Consider the following 17,593-nt stretch of genomic DNA (forward strand, 5'->3'; position numbering starts at 1 on the left):
GTAACCATTTCTATAATTATGGTAAATCGGTATTATTAATTCAACATTACCATTACCTACCATAAATTCTCTGTGTCCCTTTTCCCTCGCTACAATGACTTACCCACTAAGTGACCATTTCTATAATTATGTTAAAATGGTTTTATTAATTCAACAATACCATCACCTACCATAAATTCTCTTTGTCCCTTTTCCCTCTCTACATTGACTTATCATTAAGGTTAGTTGGAGATAGTGGTTGGTTGGATTTTAATGTTTTCACCTAAAAGATTCTTTAGGGGAGGCTCTTAGTTGCAAAGTTAATTTTAGTCACGAGCATATGGATTTGGGAATGAGGTTGATTCAAGATCTTGATTGGTTAGTTGAAGGAAAGTGACATTCAAAATGGGAAAAATCTTGGCTTTTAATATTTCCAACTTAAAAAAAGTCAAACAAACGTAAGAAATACAAAAAATTAACATCTATCATGAAAGGCTCAGCTACATCTAGTATCCGAGGACCAAATTCCAAATTTACATGTGGGTTGAGGATGACCAAATGAATTCTATTCAAGATAGTAGTGATTGATTAGTTAAACTTTAATTTTTTCAAAGTTGTTATTGAAAATTGAAGGGTCTCAGCTGCAAAGTTAAATTTCCTCTCAAAACATATGGATTTGGCAATGAGGTTGATCAAGATAGTGATTGGTTAGTTGAAGGAAAATGTCATTGGAAATGGAGAAAATGGAAAAAAATCTTGATTTTTAATATTTTGAACTTAAAAAAATATCAGGAAATGCAAAAATTAACATATTATCATGAGAAGCTCAACTACATCTGGTACCAGATGACCACATGTACCGATGACCAAATTTCCTTGCGGGTTGAAGATGACCAAATGAAGTCTATTCAAGATAGTAGTGATTGATTAGTTAAACTTTAATTTTTTCAAAGTTGTTATTGAAAATTGAAGGGTCTCCGCTACAAAGTTAATTTTCCTCTCGAACATATGGATTTGGGAATGAGGTTGATCAAGATAGTGATTGGTTAGTTGAAGGAAAATGTCATTGGAAATGGAGAAAATGGAAAAAAATCTTGATTTTTAATATTTTGAACCTAAAAAAATATTAGGAAATGCAAAAATTAACATCTTATCATGAAAAGCTCAACTACATCTGATACCTAGATGACCACATGTACCGATGACCAAATTTACATGTGGGTTGAGGATGACCAAATGAAATCTATTCAAGATAGTAGTGATTGATTAGTTAAACTTTAATTTTTTCAAAGTTGTTATTGAAAATTGAAGGCAGCTGCAAAGTTAATTTTCCTCTCAAACATATGGATTTGGGAATGAGATTGATCAAGATAGTGATTGGTTAGTTGAAGGAAAATGTTATTGAAAATGGAAAAAATGGAAAAAAAAAAGCCTTGATTTTTAATATATTGAACTTAAAAAAATATTAGGAAATGCAAAAATTAACATCTCATCATGAAAAGCTCAACTACATCTGGTACCTAGATGACCACATGTACTGATGACCAAATTTACATGTGGGTTGAAGATGACCGAATGAAGTCTATTGAAACTGGTAGTAATTGATTATAGTAGTGATGACCAAATAAGATCTATTCAAAATAATAGTGATTGACTAGTTAAATTTTAATGTATTGAAAGTCGACATTGAAAATTGAAAAAAAAAATTTAATAATTTTTTAATATTAAAAAATAGAAAAAATAATATAAGAAAAACGTCATAATAATTATGGAAGATTCAGTTGCATCTAATAGGATGACTTAAATTTACAATTAGATTGTTTTTCTGATTTCTTATTTCCAATAACTATTATAATTTCCTTATTTTTAACAATTTTCTTTCAACACACAATTAGATGATACATGATATTATGTGTATATATACCAAATAAATTTTCTTTTCCATATAAATGAAGTTACTAAATTTCTTTCACTAATATATATATGTATAGAAATGGTTAGATATCAACGTCGTTTGTCTGGTGAGATTTGATGGTCGGAGAAATGGGCCAACCGACTTTCCCTTCACGACAACAATAACTACACAACAGTGACTTGTTGAAATTGGTTGTTCGTTCGATGTCGGCCAACAAACAAAAAGAAAAGGAATACATTGTTTTCGCGCTGTATTTAATAATTTTTGAATTATATAATACAGTGTAGGGTATATATATATATATATATATATAATAATATGGATTTAATATTAAACTATAATTTATTACCAATTGAGTTGTCCAAAAACTCAAAGACTCTGTAAGATTCATATTACTGTAAAAAAATCTTACATATTATTTTGCTGTCTAGTAAGGAGGAAAAGAAAGAAAAAGGGATATCTATATCTATATATAGATATAATTATTTATTTATATTTACATTTACATTGAAATTTTATTTTTATAATCATCCTTAATTGAGCAGTTTCAGAGGTTTTGTGAGATTCATATTATTATAGAAAAGTCAAAGATTATTAACTTCTGTTTAGTTGTAAAGTCTTAAAGTCTTATAGATGTTGCTGTTTAGTCGCCCCACGGACTTTAGAAATTCATATTAATATAGAAAAGTCTATAGATGTTGTTGTTTAGTAACGAGGAAAAGAAAGAAATGGTGATAGCCATTCATATTATTTCCAGGTCTATACAAGAAAGTTGGAAGTAGAAATTCATTTTCCTTTCCTTCAACAAAAAGGATGGCATCTGCTATTTATGTTGCAGGTTGGATGGGAGCACCCTGCGCTGCTGCTGCTGCTGGACTTTTCCATGGCAGACACCACAAGATTTCTATGGGCAGTATGGGCAGATCGCACAAGGTTTCCCTGACCACAGCGCTGCCTGCAAGGGACAAGTAAGTACATACTAATTTCTTTAATATTTTTGGAGGTCATTTAATATTGCACTTAAGTGATTGCTTGTGATTCTTTGCCATTTGTTTCACTTTCACTTTCTGAAAGTGGAAAACATTAAAATCCATTTCCAGCCATGAGACCAAGGCTTCGGTGACCAAGTGACGGAATTGCATAAGCGGTCCCAGGAAGATAGTGTCTCACTGGGTGGAGGGTCAATTATGTCTTACATAAAATATAATCACTTTTTATTTAGTAAAATGTTAACGAGAAAAACTACATTTTTTTCCAAAGGGACTCCAAATTCGACAACAAAAAATGGGGTTTTGTAGGTATATACCTTACAAAACTAACTCACCAAAAAATAAAATATACATCTTATACTATAATGCTTCATAATTGTGCAAGGTCAATCTATTTAGCTCTAAGGAATAGGAGAGGGCATGATTTAGCCATTGATTTTTGAATCTCTAATCTTAATTTACACCCTTTCATTAGCACATAAGTCAACATCTTTATTGAGATCACAAAGAAGATGGAAATATGCTATTGAAGAGAACTCTTCCGCTACTTTTCTAATTCTTTTCATAGGAGTTTTTAAACTTTTGTCCCTCGAAGACAAGCCCTTCACCAAATGTTGAACAAGGAGGGAGTCTACCAAAATAGTGAGAGACACTACCTGATTTTTTTTCGCTAACTGAATCTCCTCGTATAGGGCATAATATTCAACTTGGTTTTCTTCATGTATCCTAAGCCCGATGAATACTTTGTAACTTTGATTTCCTCTTGATCATAGAGCATCCCCTCTTTCCATCCTTTTTTAATTTTGAAACATATTGAAATCCTTTTGGATCATTACGTTTAATGTGGGAGACATCTTCACATCATACTAAGCTCAAATTTGTTCACATCTATTCACTTACGAATATGCACTGCAACTCAATTTCTCCTTTCTTCATCATGTCTCAAATGAAGTGATATAGTCATTGTTGTATGCAAAGAATCACTTCATTTCCTAAGATATATCCAATATCCATCATAGGTACCAATGTACCATCCTTCATCTTTTACTTCCTTTTGAAGTAAGTCTTTCATGTGGTTACGTTAGTTGTTCCTTTTGTTACAATAATAATAATTTCATCAACTCTTCCATAAGCAAGTTTTGGTGCTCCCTTTGTCAGATCGGCAAGTATTTTGTACTACTACTACTCCCTTTGGCTTGAGAGATACTTTTAGTCATAATTTTATTTATCCCTTTCGATTCTTAGTATCAATAATGTTCTTACAAACCTCGTTCAAGATATCATATAAAAAAAAATTATAGTGACAAACAAGGGAAATAAATTTAGTCAAAATAGAAAGATAAAAATTACTTATCTTTTAGTTTGTAGTTGTTGAATCCCTTGTGATCCTAGCTCCCTTATGAAGATCCACTTGCAATCTTTATTCTTAACATTGATTATACAACTTTATTTCTTGTAAGACTTATAAGAGCTATGGTTTCTTCATCCCCTATATCTTCTACTCGCATCAAGTATTCCAAGTTTGCACTAGGTTTTATCCTTCAAACCTTAGGATTTACAATAGGTTTCCCTTCTCCTTTTGTAAGAAAATCCTTCTTCCTTCTATATAGCTTAGTACTTTCTAATGTTTTCATAATTCATTGTAACATTAGTCTTTATAAAGGTATTCCTTTTAGAGGAAGGATTTACCATATAATTATAAAGAAAGTACCAACGCAATGCATTAAAAAATACTTAAAAGAACAAGAAACTTGAATAGAGAAAAAGATACTTATATCTTGATTAAAAGAATCCTTTGACTTCCTTTGAGGTGGTTGGTTATCCACATCCTTGACCATCATTTGTTTCTTATGAATAATAAATGCCAAGTCATCTTTATGCTTATCAAAGAAATGAATCATATATCTATATTATATCTATTGCATTATGGTTTCATTTCTGAAACCCTAGGATTCAAGATTTTAATACAATTTGTAGTTTCCAAATTTTCTAGGGTTTTCAAACCTTAAGACTTCCAATATCTTGTGTTATACAACCACAACGATCTCAAGAAAAATTCTACTCTTTAGAGTTTAGGAGCCTAGCTCCCTCTGACATGAATTATCTTTTAATATTGTTGTTTTTCATCTTAGAATTATGTTCAGCCTTATTCCATCAGTCAATGAAGGATCTTCCTTCCAACAAAGACACAATCATTACAGGTTGAGTCCTATTTTCAAATCTCCAATGAAAGCAAGGTGTTTTTATAAAAAAAATCTTGTAGTGTGAAGATTTCATAATGGGGATAATTCTCTCTTCGAAATACTTGAAATCCTTAGAACCTTAATTTTCTTGTAAAATGAACTCAACTTGAAACTTGCTCCTACAACTCAGCTTTTAACCTAGCTCAAGCAGGGTAGGTATTGACTTTAAAATTCTAGTCTTCTTAACTTCGGAAGTGCTTCAAATGTTCCCTTAGATCAATCCTTTTTTTGCTTCATAAAATTTGGTCTAGTTTCCAAAAAAAGTTCTCCTTGGCTTTGGGTTTTGATCTTCAACGCTTTCCAAAAGTAAATTTCATCTCTTTCAATGGTTGCTCTTTCACCTAGACTTTGATAACATGTTAATTTTTCTTATAATCGAAACGAATTTCCTAATCTGAAAATTACTTCCAATGATTCGTAATCTCAGCTTGTCTTTATGTTACTTACATCATTAACTAATTATACATAGAAAATCTCAACTATGATACAATAATAACCATAGGATCATAAAGAGATATATGAACACAAGAAGAGACACAACATTACTTTGTGAAACCCAATATTGGGAAGAAACCAACCAACTTTTCTTCTAAGGATAATTCAATCTTCAACAAATTTTAGAATTTAAATTATCCATAAATATGTGCCAAATTCCAAGCACAAATACCAATGAAATGTGTTCAAAAGAGAGAGGCTATTTGACTTCTATTTATCTTAATCAAATCAAGTTAAAAAGTTGCATTTCAGTATGCCTAGAAATATCTGTGAAAAATCTTGGCCTTCTTCAGAAATTCATCTTTCTGCATTGGCTTCGGAAACTCAGCTTTTTTCGTCTACTTTAAAAACTTGTTTTTCTCTATCTACTTCAAAAGCTAGGCTTTTTGCCCAGAGATGCATTTGGTTTATAAAATCATTTTTTGTGTCTTATCTCCTTCACTTAAATGAGCAGAAGGTATCATGTCTCTTTAGAATCTTATTGATCCATTTGGGGAATTCAAATTGAGTATTTATATTGGTCAAGTGGGTTACCTTTTGACCAAGGTTCACCTCTATTGGTGGGGACAACTTAGGCTTCTCAGAGCCTACATAGAAAATATAATTTCCTTTTAATATTTATAATTTTATTTTTTTGAGTTTGAAGGTTCCTTGGCATGTGGGAATACTTCCCGATACTACAAAAATCAACATAGGGGTGCTCCGCTTTGAAGGACTTAGGAACTAGAGGATATCACAAGAAGATATGACATGTCCCTTGATTTCAAGGGTGGGTTAATTGGAGCAAACTATAGGCAGATATGGTATAGTGTCCCAATCATAGTACTTAGGGGAGGTGCCCAATGTAATATCAAGGCATCAAGGGTCTTCTTTGTGTTATTCATTATTATGTATTTTACAGACTCTAATATCTAGGGATGGTTCCCACTAATGTTAAGGCATTTAACAACTCCCTTTTGATTCCTTCTCTCTAAATTACCTCAACCGCTATGAGTGTTCCCCAATGGAACCCTGAGAATTTGAAATGGGAAGATAGAGAAACAAGGCAATGGATTTGAAGGATTCCCCCCCAATCAATAAGGATTATAATGGAGTTTAACCATTAAATGCTACAAAACAATTACTACAACATAAGATATTAAACAAGTCTTATGTATTCAATCTCAAGGGGTGGTCCCAGCTAGTTGATTAGAGCGTCCAAAAGGTAATTTTCCTTAACTTGATTTCAATGGTTGTCCCCATTAAAGGAATATGGAACTTGAGGAGATTGCTAAAAATATGATTTAGTTTCTTGATTTTAAGGGTGGTCCCATAGGATGATATTGTAGATAGAAATGGTATAATGTCACTGTCTTGGTACTCGGAGGTGGTCCCTAAGGTAATATCAAGACATCAAGGGCCTTCTCTATTACGTTCATTGTGATGGATTTTAAAGGATTTTATCTTTGGTTGTGGTCCTTACTAATGGAACAAAGCTGATCCAGATTTAAGCAGGAACGCAACAAATTACAGAGATAACCATATACACAAAGATGCAGCGGAAATAATACTTCATTTCATTAATGGAAAATACTGACATATGCTTACAAACAGAAATGGCAATAAACTAGCTAGGGCGATGGTAGCTTATCTCTGAGAAGATATGTGATGGCTACATGCCTCTGAACTGTTCTGAACTGTATTACAATGAGGCTCGAAGGCCTATTTATTGTTGAGAAACAATGGAAAACCCTTCACATACCGAAACCTAACCGTAGAAGATGAAACGCCAAATTGTGGGCCCCGTTTGGGTAAATTGGTACATCAATTTCCCGGGGTCGTAACTTTGGCATACGATCTCCGTTTGACGCGTACGATAGCTCGTTAGAAAGATCTATCCGAGTACTACCACATTGGGAGGCAACATATGGCTCGATCGCCCCAGAATTCCAAAAAAACGTCGTTTAGGGCCTCAAAACGGCTCCGGAAGTTCAAGACCCGAAAAACTGCTAAAAATAGTAAACTGTGCTACAATTAAGGAAACTGAAAATGCTGAGAAAGACAATGGTGGGGGTCCAGGTGGACCTGGCAGGTGGCCACCAATATCCACCTGGATCAAAAGCACGATGAGGTATGTGACACCTCCATTTTGAATAATTATCTCTTGGTCACCTTGACACCTATGAGTGTCCCCCAATAGTACTTTGGGAATAAGAGATGAGAAGAGAGAGACGAAATCTATGGAGCTAAAGGATTTTGTCCCAATCAACAAAGCCACAATATAATAGTAACAATCAAAGAGACATACAAGTGAATAAACAAAGAAAAATATGCAAGTAGAAAGAAATTTTTGGAATCATATACATGTGTTGGGCTAATTAATTACCTTAGTTATTAAAATATTTCATACATTTTTCAACCTAGGGTCCAAATTCTTATAATATGTTGTGCATTATATGTGCAAGATACACATTATTAACTTTCATTAGTTTGTTTAAGAAACAAAATTTGTATCATTAGTCTACATATTGAAATGAAATTATGAGAAGCAAATGCACCACAGTTCATAAGAAAATAAATCACACTTGAAAAAGTAAACAAATGGAAATAGAATGCATCACACATTAAGTAATTCTTTGCAAACTTCACATTTCTCTCTTCTTTCTTATCTCCTAAGAAATTTAGCCACTTTCCCTTGAAGTTGGCCTTATCTCTCTTGTTCAAATATGTTCAAAACTCAACCCTATTCTTGGAATTCTCATAACGATACTTATCCTTTTGGATATTGTCCTCCAAGTTTATCGACTCATCAAAATTAATTATATCTCAATAAGCTTGTGGTAACCCACTGAGGTACATTTGAATATTAACCTTCTCATCTCTAATGTACAACACATACCTCAATAGTTCTAAGACTATGTTGGTGTAATCATATGCTGTAAGTTTCCCTAGATTATGTGTGTGGAACTCTTTAAATTTGTTGTCATGGTACCTCTTAGATAGGTGCTTCTCTCAGAAATATTTCTCAAACTTTCCCCATGAAAATTCTCTCTCTCTCTCTCTCTCTCTCTCTCTCTCTCTCTCTCATTCCCTTGAAATATCTCAAACCCTCACACCATATATCGACTTTTCTCTTCAAGATGAAAATGTCTACTCTGACCTTCATGTTTCTAGAGTAGTCATGGACTCTAAAATATTTCTTCATTCCCAACAGACTTTCGCTTCTTAAGCCTTCATAACTTCTACATCAAAGGTAGGGGCCTTTGCTTTCTTAACCTCCTCCAACATTAATTTTCTCTTTGTCCTCCTTTCCTAGTGATGTCTTCTACTTGCAACACTAAACAATTGTTCATGGTTATCTACCCTTCTTTCCATAGTGATGAGTGAAGCTCCTCCTCTCACTATTTCTTCACTTGCCTATTGATTTCTTTTCTTTGACCTTCTTCCTTCTGCCCTATTAGTCTCCAATCCACGCTTCCATACTTCAGATAAACTTTTCTTTGGTGTGTTCCTACCTGGGTAGTTGGAACCAAACTCGTCTTCCTTTTTCAATTGCAAATTTGACAAGATCTATAAAATCACCACATTTACTTATGTTTGTTTTTCATCATATTTGAAAATCCTTTCATTTTGTACCTTAGCACTTCTCAATTCATCCCTTAAGTTCTCGAGGGTATCCATTGAGTGAGTGTAATTTTCTTCAGTCCTCTTCCTGATTATGTTGGGATTTATCTATGTTGAATTTTACCATTTCGTTTCTCATTAATTTATTTCCATGCTATAAATTTGTGTCTTATTATGTTCTATCACACACACACACACAGTTGCTAATTAAATATGGCATGAATATAGTAATTTATTTCCTAAGTGGTATATCAACATTAAGTATGTTAATTTGAAGTTGTTCACAATAAAAACACCCATGTTAGTCACATAAAATAAAAATACATGTAAGCATCCTATCAAGGTTAGCAACCAAATTAGTTGTAAATCCAAAAAAAGTAGCATGTGCAATAGTTAAATTGTTGTATTAGTTTAGTTTGTGAGCGACTTTAGGTCCAATGTTGAACCTAAGGTTTGATATTAATTTTCAACACTCCCTCCCACCCCCTTGTCCCATCTCGAGTTGTGAGAGGTGTTAATTGTTTGCTTTAACATAAATCCAAAGGTATGTTATAGGGATGGGGTTTCAAAATAATTTTTTTGTAAAGTCTTCAAATCTCAGATAAATTTTTTACATTGCATTTAGTTTGTTGTGATATTAACAGTAATACAAATTTTACCTCAACCTAACTCCTGGATTCAAAGGTATGCCCCTTATAAGTCTATCCAATCATATTACGCAATGTCAACATTGACCTTCCACATAGTATCCATGGTCCCTACATGGCCCACGTGGCACTACCATGACAATGTAGGTGTGGGGCCCGCCAAATCATCACCCATGGTGTTATGTGACACTTCATCACTATATTTGACCCACATCTCATCCATCCCTTTAACCTTGTCTTGTTACTCTACACCCATGGATGGATGGATCTCTGGATCCATATATACTTAAGTGAAATCTGGTGTAGGGCCCACCATATACCATGTAGCATCCATGTGGTGGCCCTTGTGACCACCATGTAGACTTAAATTGGGGCCGAACGATTCCCCATGCCTTTGATTTTTTTCGTTTCTTTCTTGTTATATCCATCCCATGAAAATCTAGCCATATCAATGATGAAGCATTTCTTACCACCCTAGACACCTCAATTTACGGATCCAAAACTCTGTGCAAAGGTAATCTAACCTCTAGGCTCATACGGTCATGTGTGTATGGGATTGTCTTTACCAACCTCTAGATCCCTAGATCCCCATTGTGGAAGGTGCTTGAAAGGAGATATATGGCTTGAAGGAGGTCTGGCCTGCTCATGAAGTAACCACTCCTTTCTAGCTCTGAACCGCAGATCACTAAATACGGGCAACATCTGATAGAAATATCTGACTAAGATGAGGTCCAACTTGCACACAAAGGAACAATTCCTTACCATACCCTAACCCCGGATCACCATATTTTGTAGGCACGCTAAAGGGAAAGGAAATTAAGAGAAAATAGAAGAATTTCTTAAGGCAAGGGAAATAGTCCGAACACCGAATTCCTAAGAAGTGATTAATGAGTTTAATCCTTAACCTATAGTAGATAACATCAGTATACAACCCACTCATACATGTTTGGAACTCACTCTTAAGAATCTTAACACGAATTCATTAATATAGTGAATTCTAATTAAATAACTGGAGTCATGATCCAAATGATACCAACAAGAAAACTTGTAGAGATTCAAAGTTTGCAATAACTTTCACAAGGTAAGGACCTTCCAACACAATCATGAGTAAGCCAATAATTTTCCCAATTTCAATAACTAATGTAACTGAGAACTTATAAGATAGGTGGCTAGTCGTGAGAAAACTTCAAACAATCAGTCTTAAACATATAAGATATCCTAAGATTTATGAAGATGGAAGTAACCAAACAGTTCAAGCATTCATTATCACTGGAAATGCATAAGATAACTTGTCAACCATGAATATGATAGTGATTTTATGCATTCTATCATGAGTAATACAAAACCACAAATATTCCATTCACATGAAAAGAATCTCATAATCCATAATCCAAATATGCATCATCCATTATGCCTTTGAATAGATGTACATGGTTGGAAATTGAAGGAGGGACTTCAACTCTCCACCCAACCATAGGCTAGTTGCACTACCATCTTTCCTACAGTCGACCATCCCTGACCCGTATCCAAGATCTGATGGGATTCCTGCATAGGCGAATTTCACTCCAAGGCTTGATCAAACACTTAGTAGATGCATTTCACTGTCCAAGTGCTTTAGCAATTGTATTTTCATAGCAAGCAGTACATGGTTCTATAATCCATTGTCCAGGTGGTTTAACAAATCTCCAGCCAGCATTGAAGTAGTTCAAATTGCCTTGTCCAAGTGGTTTATTGGCTATACAAAAAACACCATAGTGACCCACTTACTCTCTTAGTTTAATCACAAAGCTTCACCTAAGGGCCAGATGGGAACAATGCTCAATTCTAGGAGCATGGATCCATTGTTTTAGTGGTTTAGTCGTTGCCTTTTCATAGCAAGCACTATGAGGGTCTGTAATCCACTCTCCAGGTAATTTAAAAACTCTTTAGCAAGCACCACAATGGCCTAGATTTCCCTTTCCAAGTGGTTTATCATCTATACATCAAGCACCACTGGATTTGCAATCCACTGGGCCTCCCACTAATCATTTAGGTTTAAAATCATAGTACAATAGCCTCCACACAATAATATAGTGGTTAACACCCCAAAACTTAGAGCATAAGAAAAGGGACAATCTAGTCTAGTTTAGTCTTTCCAATAGATCCTAACTCTTTTCTTTTCTATAGGGCATTTTTCTCTATCTACTGTCAACTATGTGTGGTATTCTTTGCATCTTTTATTCGTGTCTCTTGTCTTATATTCACTCTTACCTCCCCCATGGATCCATCTCCTTTTTCCTCCCAATATAGTCACTCCCTACCTCAATTCACGAGGAGAGGACAAGGATGGGTGTTGTCCTCCACGCTTATTTCCCACTCCAAGACTTCATAGTATGTCAGTGCGGGTAGCCCATGGTCAGGGTGATAGTTAATGCAAATAAATGAGCTAGGTACAACATACTCACACCACACCACAAGTACTACAAACAACCCATGCAACCCCCCCGTCATGAAAATTGGATTTGTGTCCCTACCATTGGCCAAACATCAATTCTTTTTCACATAAAGTGAAAATTTTCCCAAAAATTCAAAGAGTGATATTTACATATACAAGGTGTACCAAAATGTTGTTTTAGGAGAAATATGTCCACAATCAAATTACATTCACTCTACAACATACAAATTATTTTTTGCAACTTGTCTTTGAATGGTTTAATCAATGATATATATTTTTAGATATTTTCCATCAGAACTAATATTATGGGCTCTTGTGTGACCTCTCTTCATTATAATTCTAGATTTATCATACCAAAAATACCTCAACTTAAAAGAAGTAACTTCTTTTAAGATGAAAATGTGACTTAATATCTCTGTGGGTAAAATAGAATCACAATTAAGATGAAACTTGATTCCAACATAATATAGAATTGAATATATACCTAGTAAACTTCTCTATAGAGTAGATCAAAATTTTCAACTAAACACATGCTTTTATTTTTTTAATTTAAAAAAATGACAAATATTTAATTTTCTAAAAATATAATAAATCAGAAATTAAAATAAATTTACACAAAAAAATGATTAAAGTTAACTTTTACATAAAGTAAATCATGAAACTCTATGCATTTTTTTAATATTTTTTCTGCATTCTTTACATCAAATTATATGTGTCTTTCATTTATTATTTTGTTCTTTGTTAAAGTTAAATCAAATGTCAAATCAATTGTATGCTGGTTTGTTTCAGATTAAAGCTTTACCAATCATTCATTTGTTAATGTATTTAAAAAAGATGGATGGTATGGATGAATACGAGTAGCCCAAGTTGATTACAGTAGAAGAGTTAAAGCCTAGGAAGAAACCTCGGAAGAAATAGAATGACAAGTGGATGGGAAAATGGGGAATCAATTGGCCCTGTCTTAGTTCTAAAATGGAATAAAAAAATTGGGTACTTGAAAAATTTAGGACTTCCATGTGGGGAAAACAAGTTGGCCTTAAAAAAATGATATATGTCAAGAATTTCAACACAACATGGTCTGATGATGAAAAGACCTATTTCTAAAATGGAATTAAAAAATTGGGTACTTGAAAAATTGAGGACTTCCATGTGGGGAAAAAGATTGGCAGTAAAAAAAAATGATATATGTCAAGAATTTCAACCCAACATGGTTGCATAATGAAAAGACCTATTGGACTATGGCAATCAAGGGAAATGCTAAGATTTTAATAATACAGCTATTATCTTATCATCTTAGATGTGAAACACGGAGATGGGTAATAAGGACATTAGTAGTTAGTGAGAAAGACCTCTATGTATGTGAGTTATTTGTGAAAAGAAAGCTTCACAAGAAGACAAACTTTTTAATCATAATTCACACCAAAAAAACTGTTATAAAGAGAAACTTGATTGTATGATGTTTTATTAATTAAATATCCGAGTCCATTAAACCATTTTTATCTATTAAAATTATTCAATTCAATTCATTCTAAATTCACAGTTAACTTCAAAATAACATAACTAACCTAAGATATTGTTTTTATATTAAACACCATTCCATAATAACAACATTCCCTGAACAAAATTGAGTACCTCATGAGAATGGACAGAAAACTATCCCCTCCACTGAGTGGTTGCGACCAGCGCAAAAGATGACCCCACGGAAGGGCCACAGAGATTTGCTGGCCTGGTATTTCATTGATTAATGGGTACCTAGGTAACAGAACATGTCGTAGCCAAGTAGTAGTGGAGGTGGAGTCTCTCCCCAGCAGTTACGAGTTGAAACTTGTTTTTTCTCCTCGCCAGAAGAGATGGCGTCTGCTGTTTATATTGCAGAGTGCACGGAATTCCCTGCGCCTTCGCTATTTTTCCACGGCCCGTCAATTTGGCTATTTTCATTGTTCGGAATTTTCTAGCTTTCTGCATTTTCTACTGCCATAGTGGGATTTGAAACATTGACTTTCGTGGTTCTTTTATTTGTTTCATTTACTTGGGCAGCGTTTACCCTTTAGTATTTTTTTTTAAGTTAATATTGATATGGATTTCACAAAAAAAAATGTTTTAATAGTTTAATTATGAATTTTATCATAAAAAGTGTTTTAAAAGTGTATTTATGAATTATTAATTTTTTTGGTTTCTGCATTTTCATAGTTAGAGTGAGATTTAAAACATTAATTTTAGAGGTTTTTTATTTGTTTTTTTTCCAGGTTAACATTCATTTATATGGATGTGAACTAGTAATCTATCACTATTTGTTTGTAATATTTAATACTATAATAAAAAGCACTATCAATCCAAAGCTCTTTGAGCTATATTTAAAGAAATGTTTTATAGAGTTTACATGATTGTTTTTAGATGAGCGGCTGACGATTTCATTTCGGCTATGACGGCAAATCGTCTGCCAATTTTCCATTTGGCCATTTTATTTAGTAGTGTTGCCTTTGAATTGGCTTCTGGAATTTGAGAATTTCCGTTTCTACGGATTATAATGCATTTCCAAATTAGTTTTTGGATGATCTCATTTAGCTTTTTTATTCCCTTATAGGAAGGTGATCTCATTAATGTACTGGCTAATTTCATCTTGTATTTTTCTTTAATTCTTCTTGTAATCTGCTGGCTAATTTCACTCGATAGAACTTTTGATTTGAAGTGTTATCATTCCATCCGCTCATGTATGAAATTGGTGGGATTTCATGACAATCAGAGCAGATTTCATGAGTTTGCTGTTCAAAAATTCTCAATACGTATCTTCCCTATCCCTTTTACCGCTTTGAATCTGCCCATGAATCAAATTGCAGATCCCCTGTTAACAACATGTTTGGTCATGAATCAAATTGCAGATCCCCTGTTAATGACATGTTTGGTCATGTAGTCACAAGTGGATTTTGTCATTCACTGATCCCTATTTAATTTTAATAGTTCATTCCTTATTGTGCAGAGCAACTGCATTTAGTCCCCTAATCCAATTTTGATGTCATTTGAATCATCTCTTAATAGTTCATTTTATTAGTTCATTTCTTATTGTGCAGAGCAGCTGCACAGTTTACTTTTAATAGTTCATTTCTTATTGTGCAGAGCACCTGCATTTAGTTCCCTAATTATGCACTTGGTTCTCATGAATTTCTGATGTCATTGGTTTCATCTTTCAGGGAAGAAAAGATTAAAATGCATTTCCAACCACACGAAGGTCGTGAACAAGTGGCTCATTCCATGCCACCTGAGAAGGTTGAGATCTTTAAATCACTGGACGAGTGGGCAGAAAAAAATATATTGATCCATTTAAAACCTGTTGACAAGTCTTGGCAACCACAAGACCTTTTGCCTGATTCTTCTTCTGAGGGCTTCATTGACCAAGTTATAGAATTGCAGGAGCGGTCCCATGAATTGCCAGATGACTATTTAGTTTGTCTAGTGGGAGACATGATTACTGAAGAAGCATTGCCTACTTATCAGACTCAGATTAACTCATTTGATGGTGTAAGAGATGAAACTGGTGCCAGTCTCACTTCATGGGCAACATGGACTCGTATGTGGACAGCTGAGGAGAATAGACATGGTGATCTTCTTCATAAATATCTTTACTTGTCTGGCAGAGTGGACATGAGACAGATTGAAAAAACCATACAGTATCTTATTGGATTTGGTATGGTAAGTGACGATACAGTGTCTTAACGTTGCAAGCATTTTGTCAAAGTATTTTATTATGTTTGCTATTGGTAGCAATAAGGTGTGGGATTCCACTCGAGATGGCTAGAATCTTTTTACATGACATATTGCATGGAGGGTATTTAGTTTTTGAATGAGGATTTTCTAACTTAAGCTTTTTTTACTGTTCAGTATCCAGGTACAGAAAATAGTCCCTATCTTGGATTCATATACACTTCCTTCCAAGAAAGAGCAACATTCATATCACATGGCAACACTGCAAGATTTGCTAAAGGATATGGTGACTTAAAATTAGCCCAAATATGTGGAACTATTGCTGCAGACGAGAAGCGCCATGAGACTGCATACACAAAGATTGTTGAAAAGTTGTTTGAGATTGATCCTGACACCACAATGCTAGCTTTTGAAGATATGATGCGGAAAAAGGTTGTAATGCCTGCACATTTGATGTATGATGGGCAGGATGGTAATCTGTTTGACCACTTTTCTTCCGTTGCTCAGAGATTAGGTGTGTACACAGTAAGAGACTATGCTGACATCTTGGAATTCTTGGTTAAGAGATGGAATGTCAAGAGAATAGGTGGTCTTTCTAGTAAGGGAAGGCAAGCTCAGGATTATGTATGCACGTTGGCACCTCGTCTCAGAAAGCTAGATGAACGAACTCAACAAAGGGAAAAACAAGGACGAACTTGTGCTTTTAGTTGGATATTCAACAAAGAAGTCCTGTTGTAGAAACTTTCTTGTGCTTCAGCTTAGGAAAACTGTATTAGTACATTGTTTAGTATAAAGTTCTGAGCGTGTATAAACTTATAATCCCTGCCCAGGAAGTCAGGGACCTTAATGGATTTGTTGGATTGCGAAATTCGATTTGCACACTTTAGTGTGCGTAGGTGCAGAGAAAAGACCAGGAAATTTATGTTTTTCTCCATATATTTCTATAATTGTGCTAGCTTAAAATGTAAAATGTGTTATTTGTAGTTAAAGACCAGAAAAGTTATGTTTTTCTCCATATATTCCTATAATTGTGCTGGGTTAAAATGTAAATTGTGTTATTTGTAGTTAAATTTAAATACCAACTTCATTTTTTTTAGGTTGTTTGAATCGTTGTTTTGTTCGGTCTCATGGAATATAAGATTCTATTCTTTGTATAATATTTGATCGATGGAGTAGTTGTTAGGGTTGTATAATAATTCTTGTGAAGGTATATTCAACAAAAAAGTATCACTTACTTCTTACTTTTTGGATTTAATTCGTTTTAATCGGTTATATAATATAGATTAAACAATTGAGAACTTTGAAATGATTAATAGTATGGTTTTTTTATACTCTGAATTTAAATCAGTCCATTGAAGCTTTGAAATGATTAATAGTATGTTTTTTTTATACTCGGAATTTAAATGAGTCCATTGAAGCTTTTGAAATGTTTAATAGTATGATCTTTTTATACGAAGAATTTAAATGAGTCATCCTATCAAGTGTACTCATAGGACTTTGATGGTGAATGTGTTCTTGCAATTGTATCACCTCCAAAGAAATTGCATGATCATTTAGTTTGTAACATATTCCTTGCCTTGTTATTTTCA

The 17,593-nt window shown here is 33.9% G+C and overlaps 1 protein-coding gene across 1 annotated transcript; it reads left to right on the plus strand.

The window, feature by feature from the left end:
* The first annotated feature begins 2,580 nt into the window (after positions 1 to 2,580).
* Positions 2,581 to 17,021, plus strand: LOC149203248 (stearoyl-[acyl-carrier-protein] 9-desaturase, chloroplastic-like). Its single transcript, XM_089403366.1, has 3 exons — positions 2,581 to 2,862; positions 15,494 to 15,992; positions 16,182 to 17,021. The coding sequence occupies exons 1-3, from the start codon at positions 2,708 to 2,710 to the stop codon at positions 16,740 to 16,742; spliced, it is 1,215 nt and encodes a 404-aa protein (XP_089259492.1). The 5' UTR covers positions 2,581 to 2,707; the 3' UTR covers positions 16,743 to 17,021.
* Positions 17,022 to 17,593: the final 572 nt, after the last annotated feature.

The sequence above is a fragment of the Pinus tabuliformis genome, chromosome 2_1, assembly GCF_031772625.1.
Source record: "Pinus tabuliformis cultivar Carrire ecotype Pingquan chromosome 2_1, CPIR1, whole genome shotgun sequence".
Classification (NCBI taxonomy): domain Eukaryota; kingdom Viridiplantae; phylum Streptophyta; class Pinopsida; order Pinales; family Pinaceae; genus Pinus; species Pinus tabuliformis.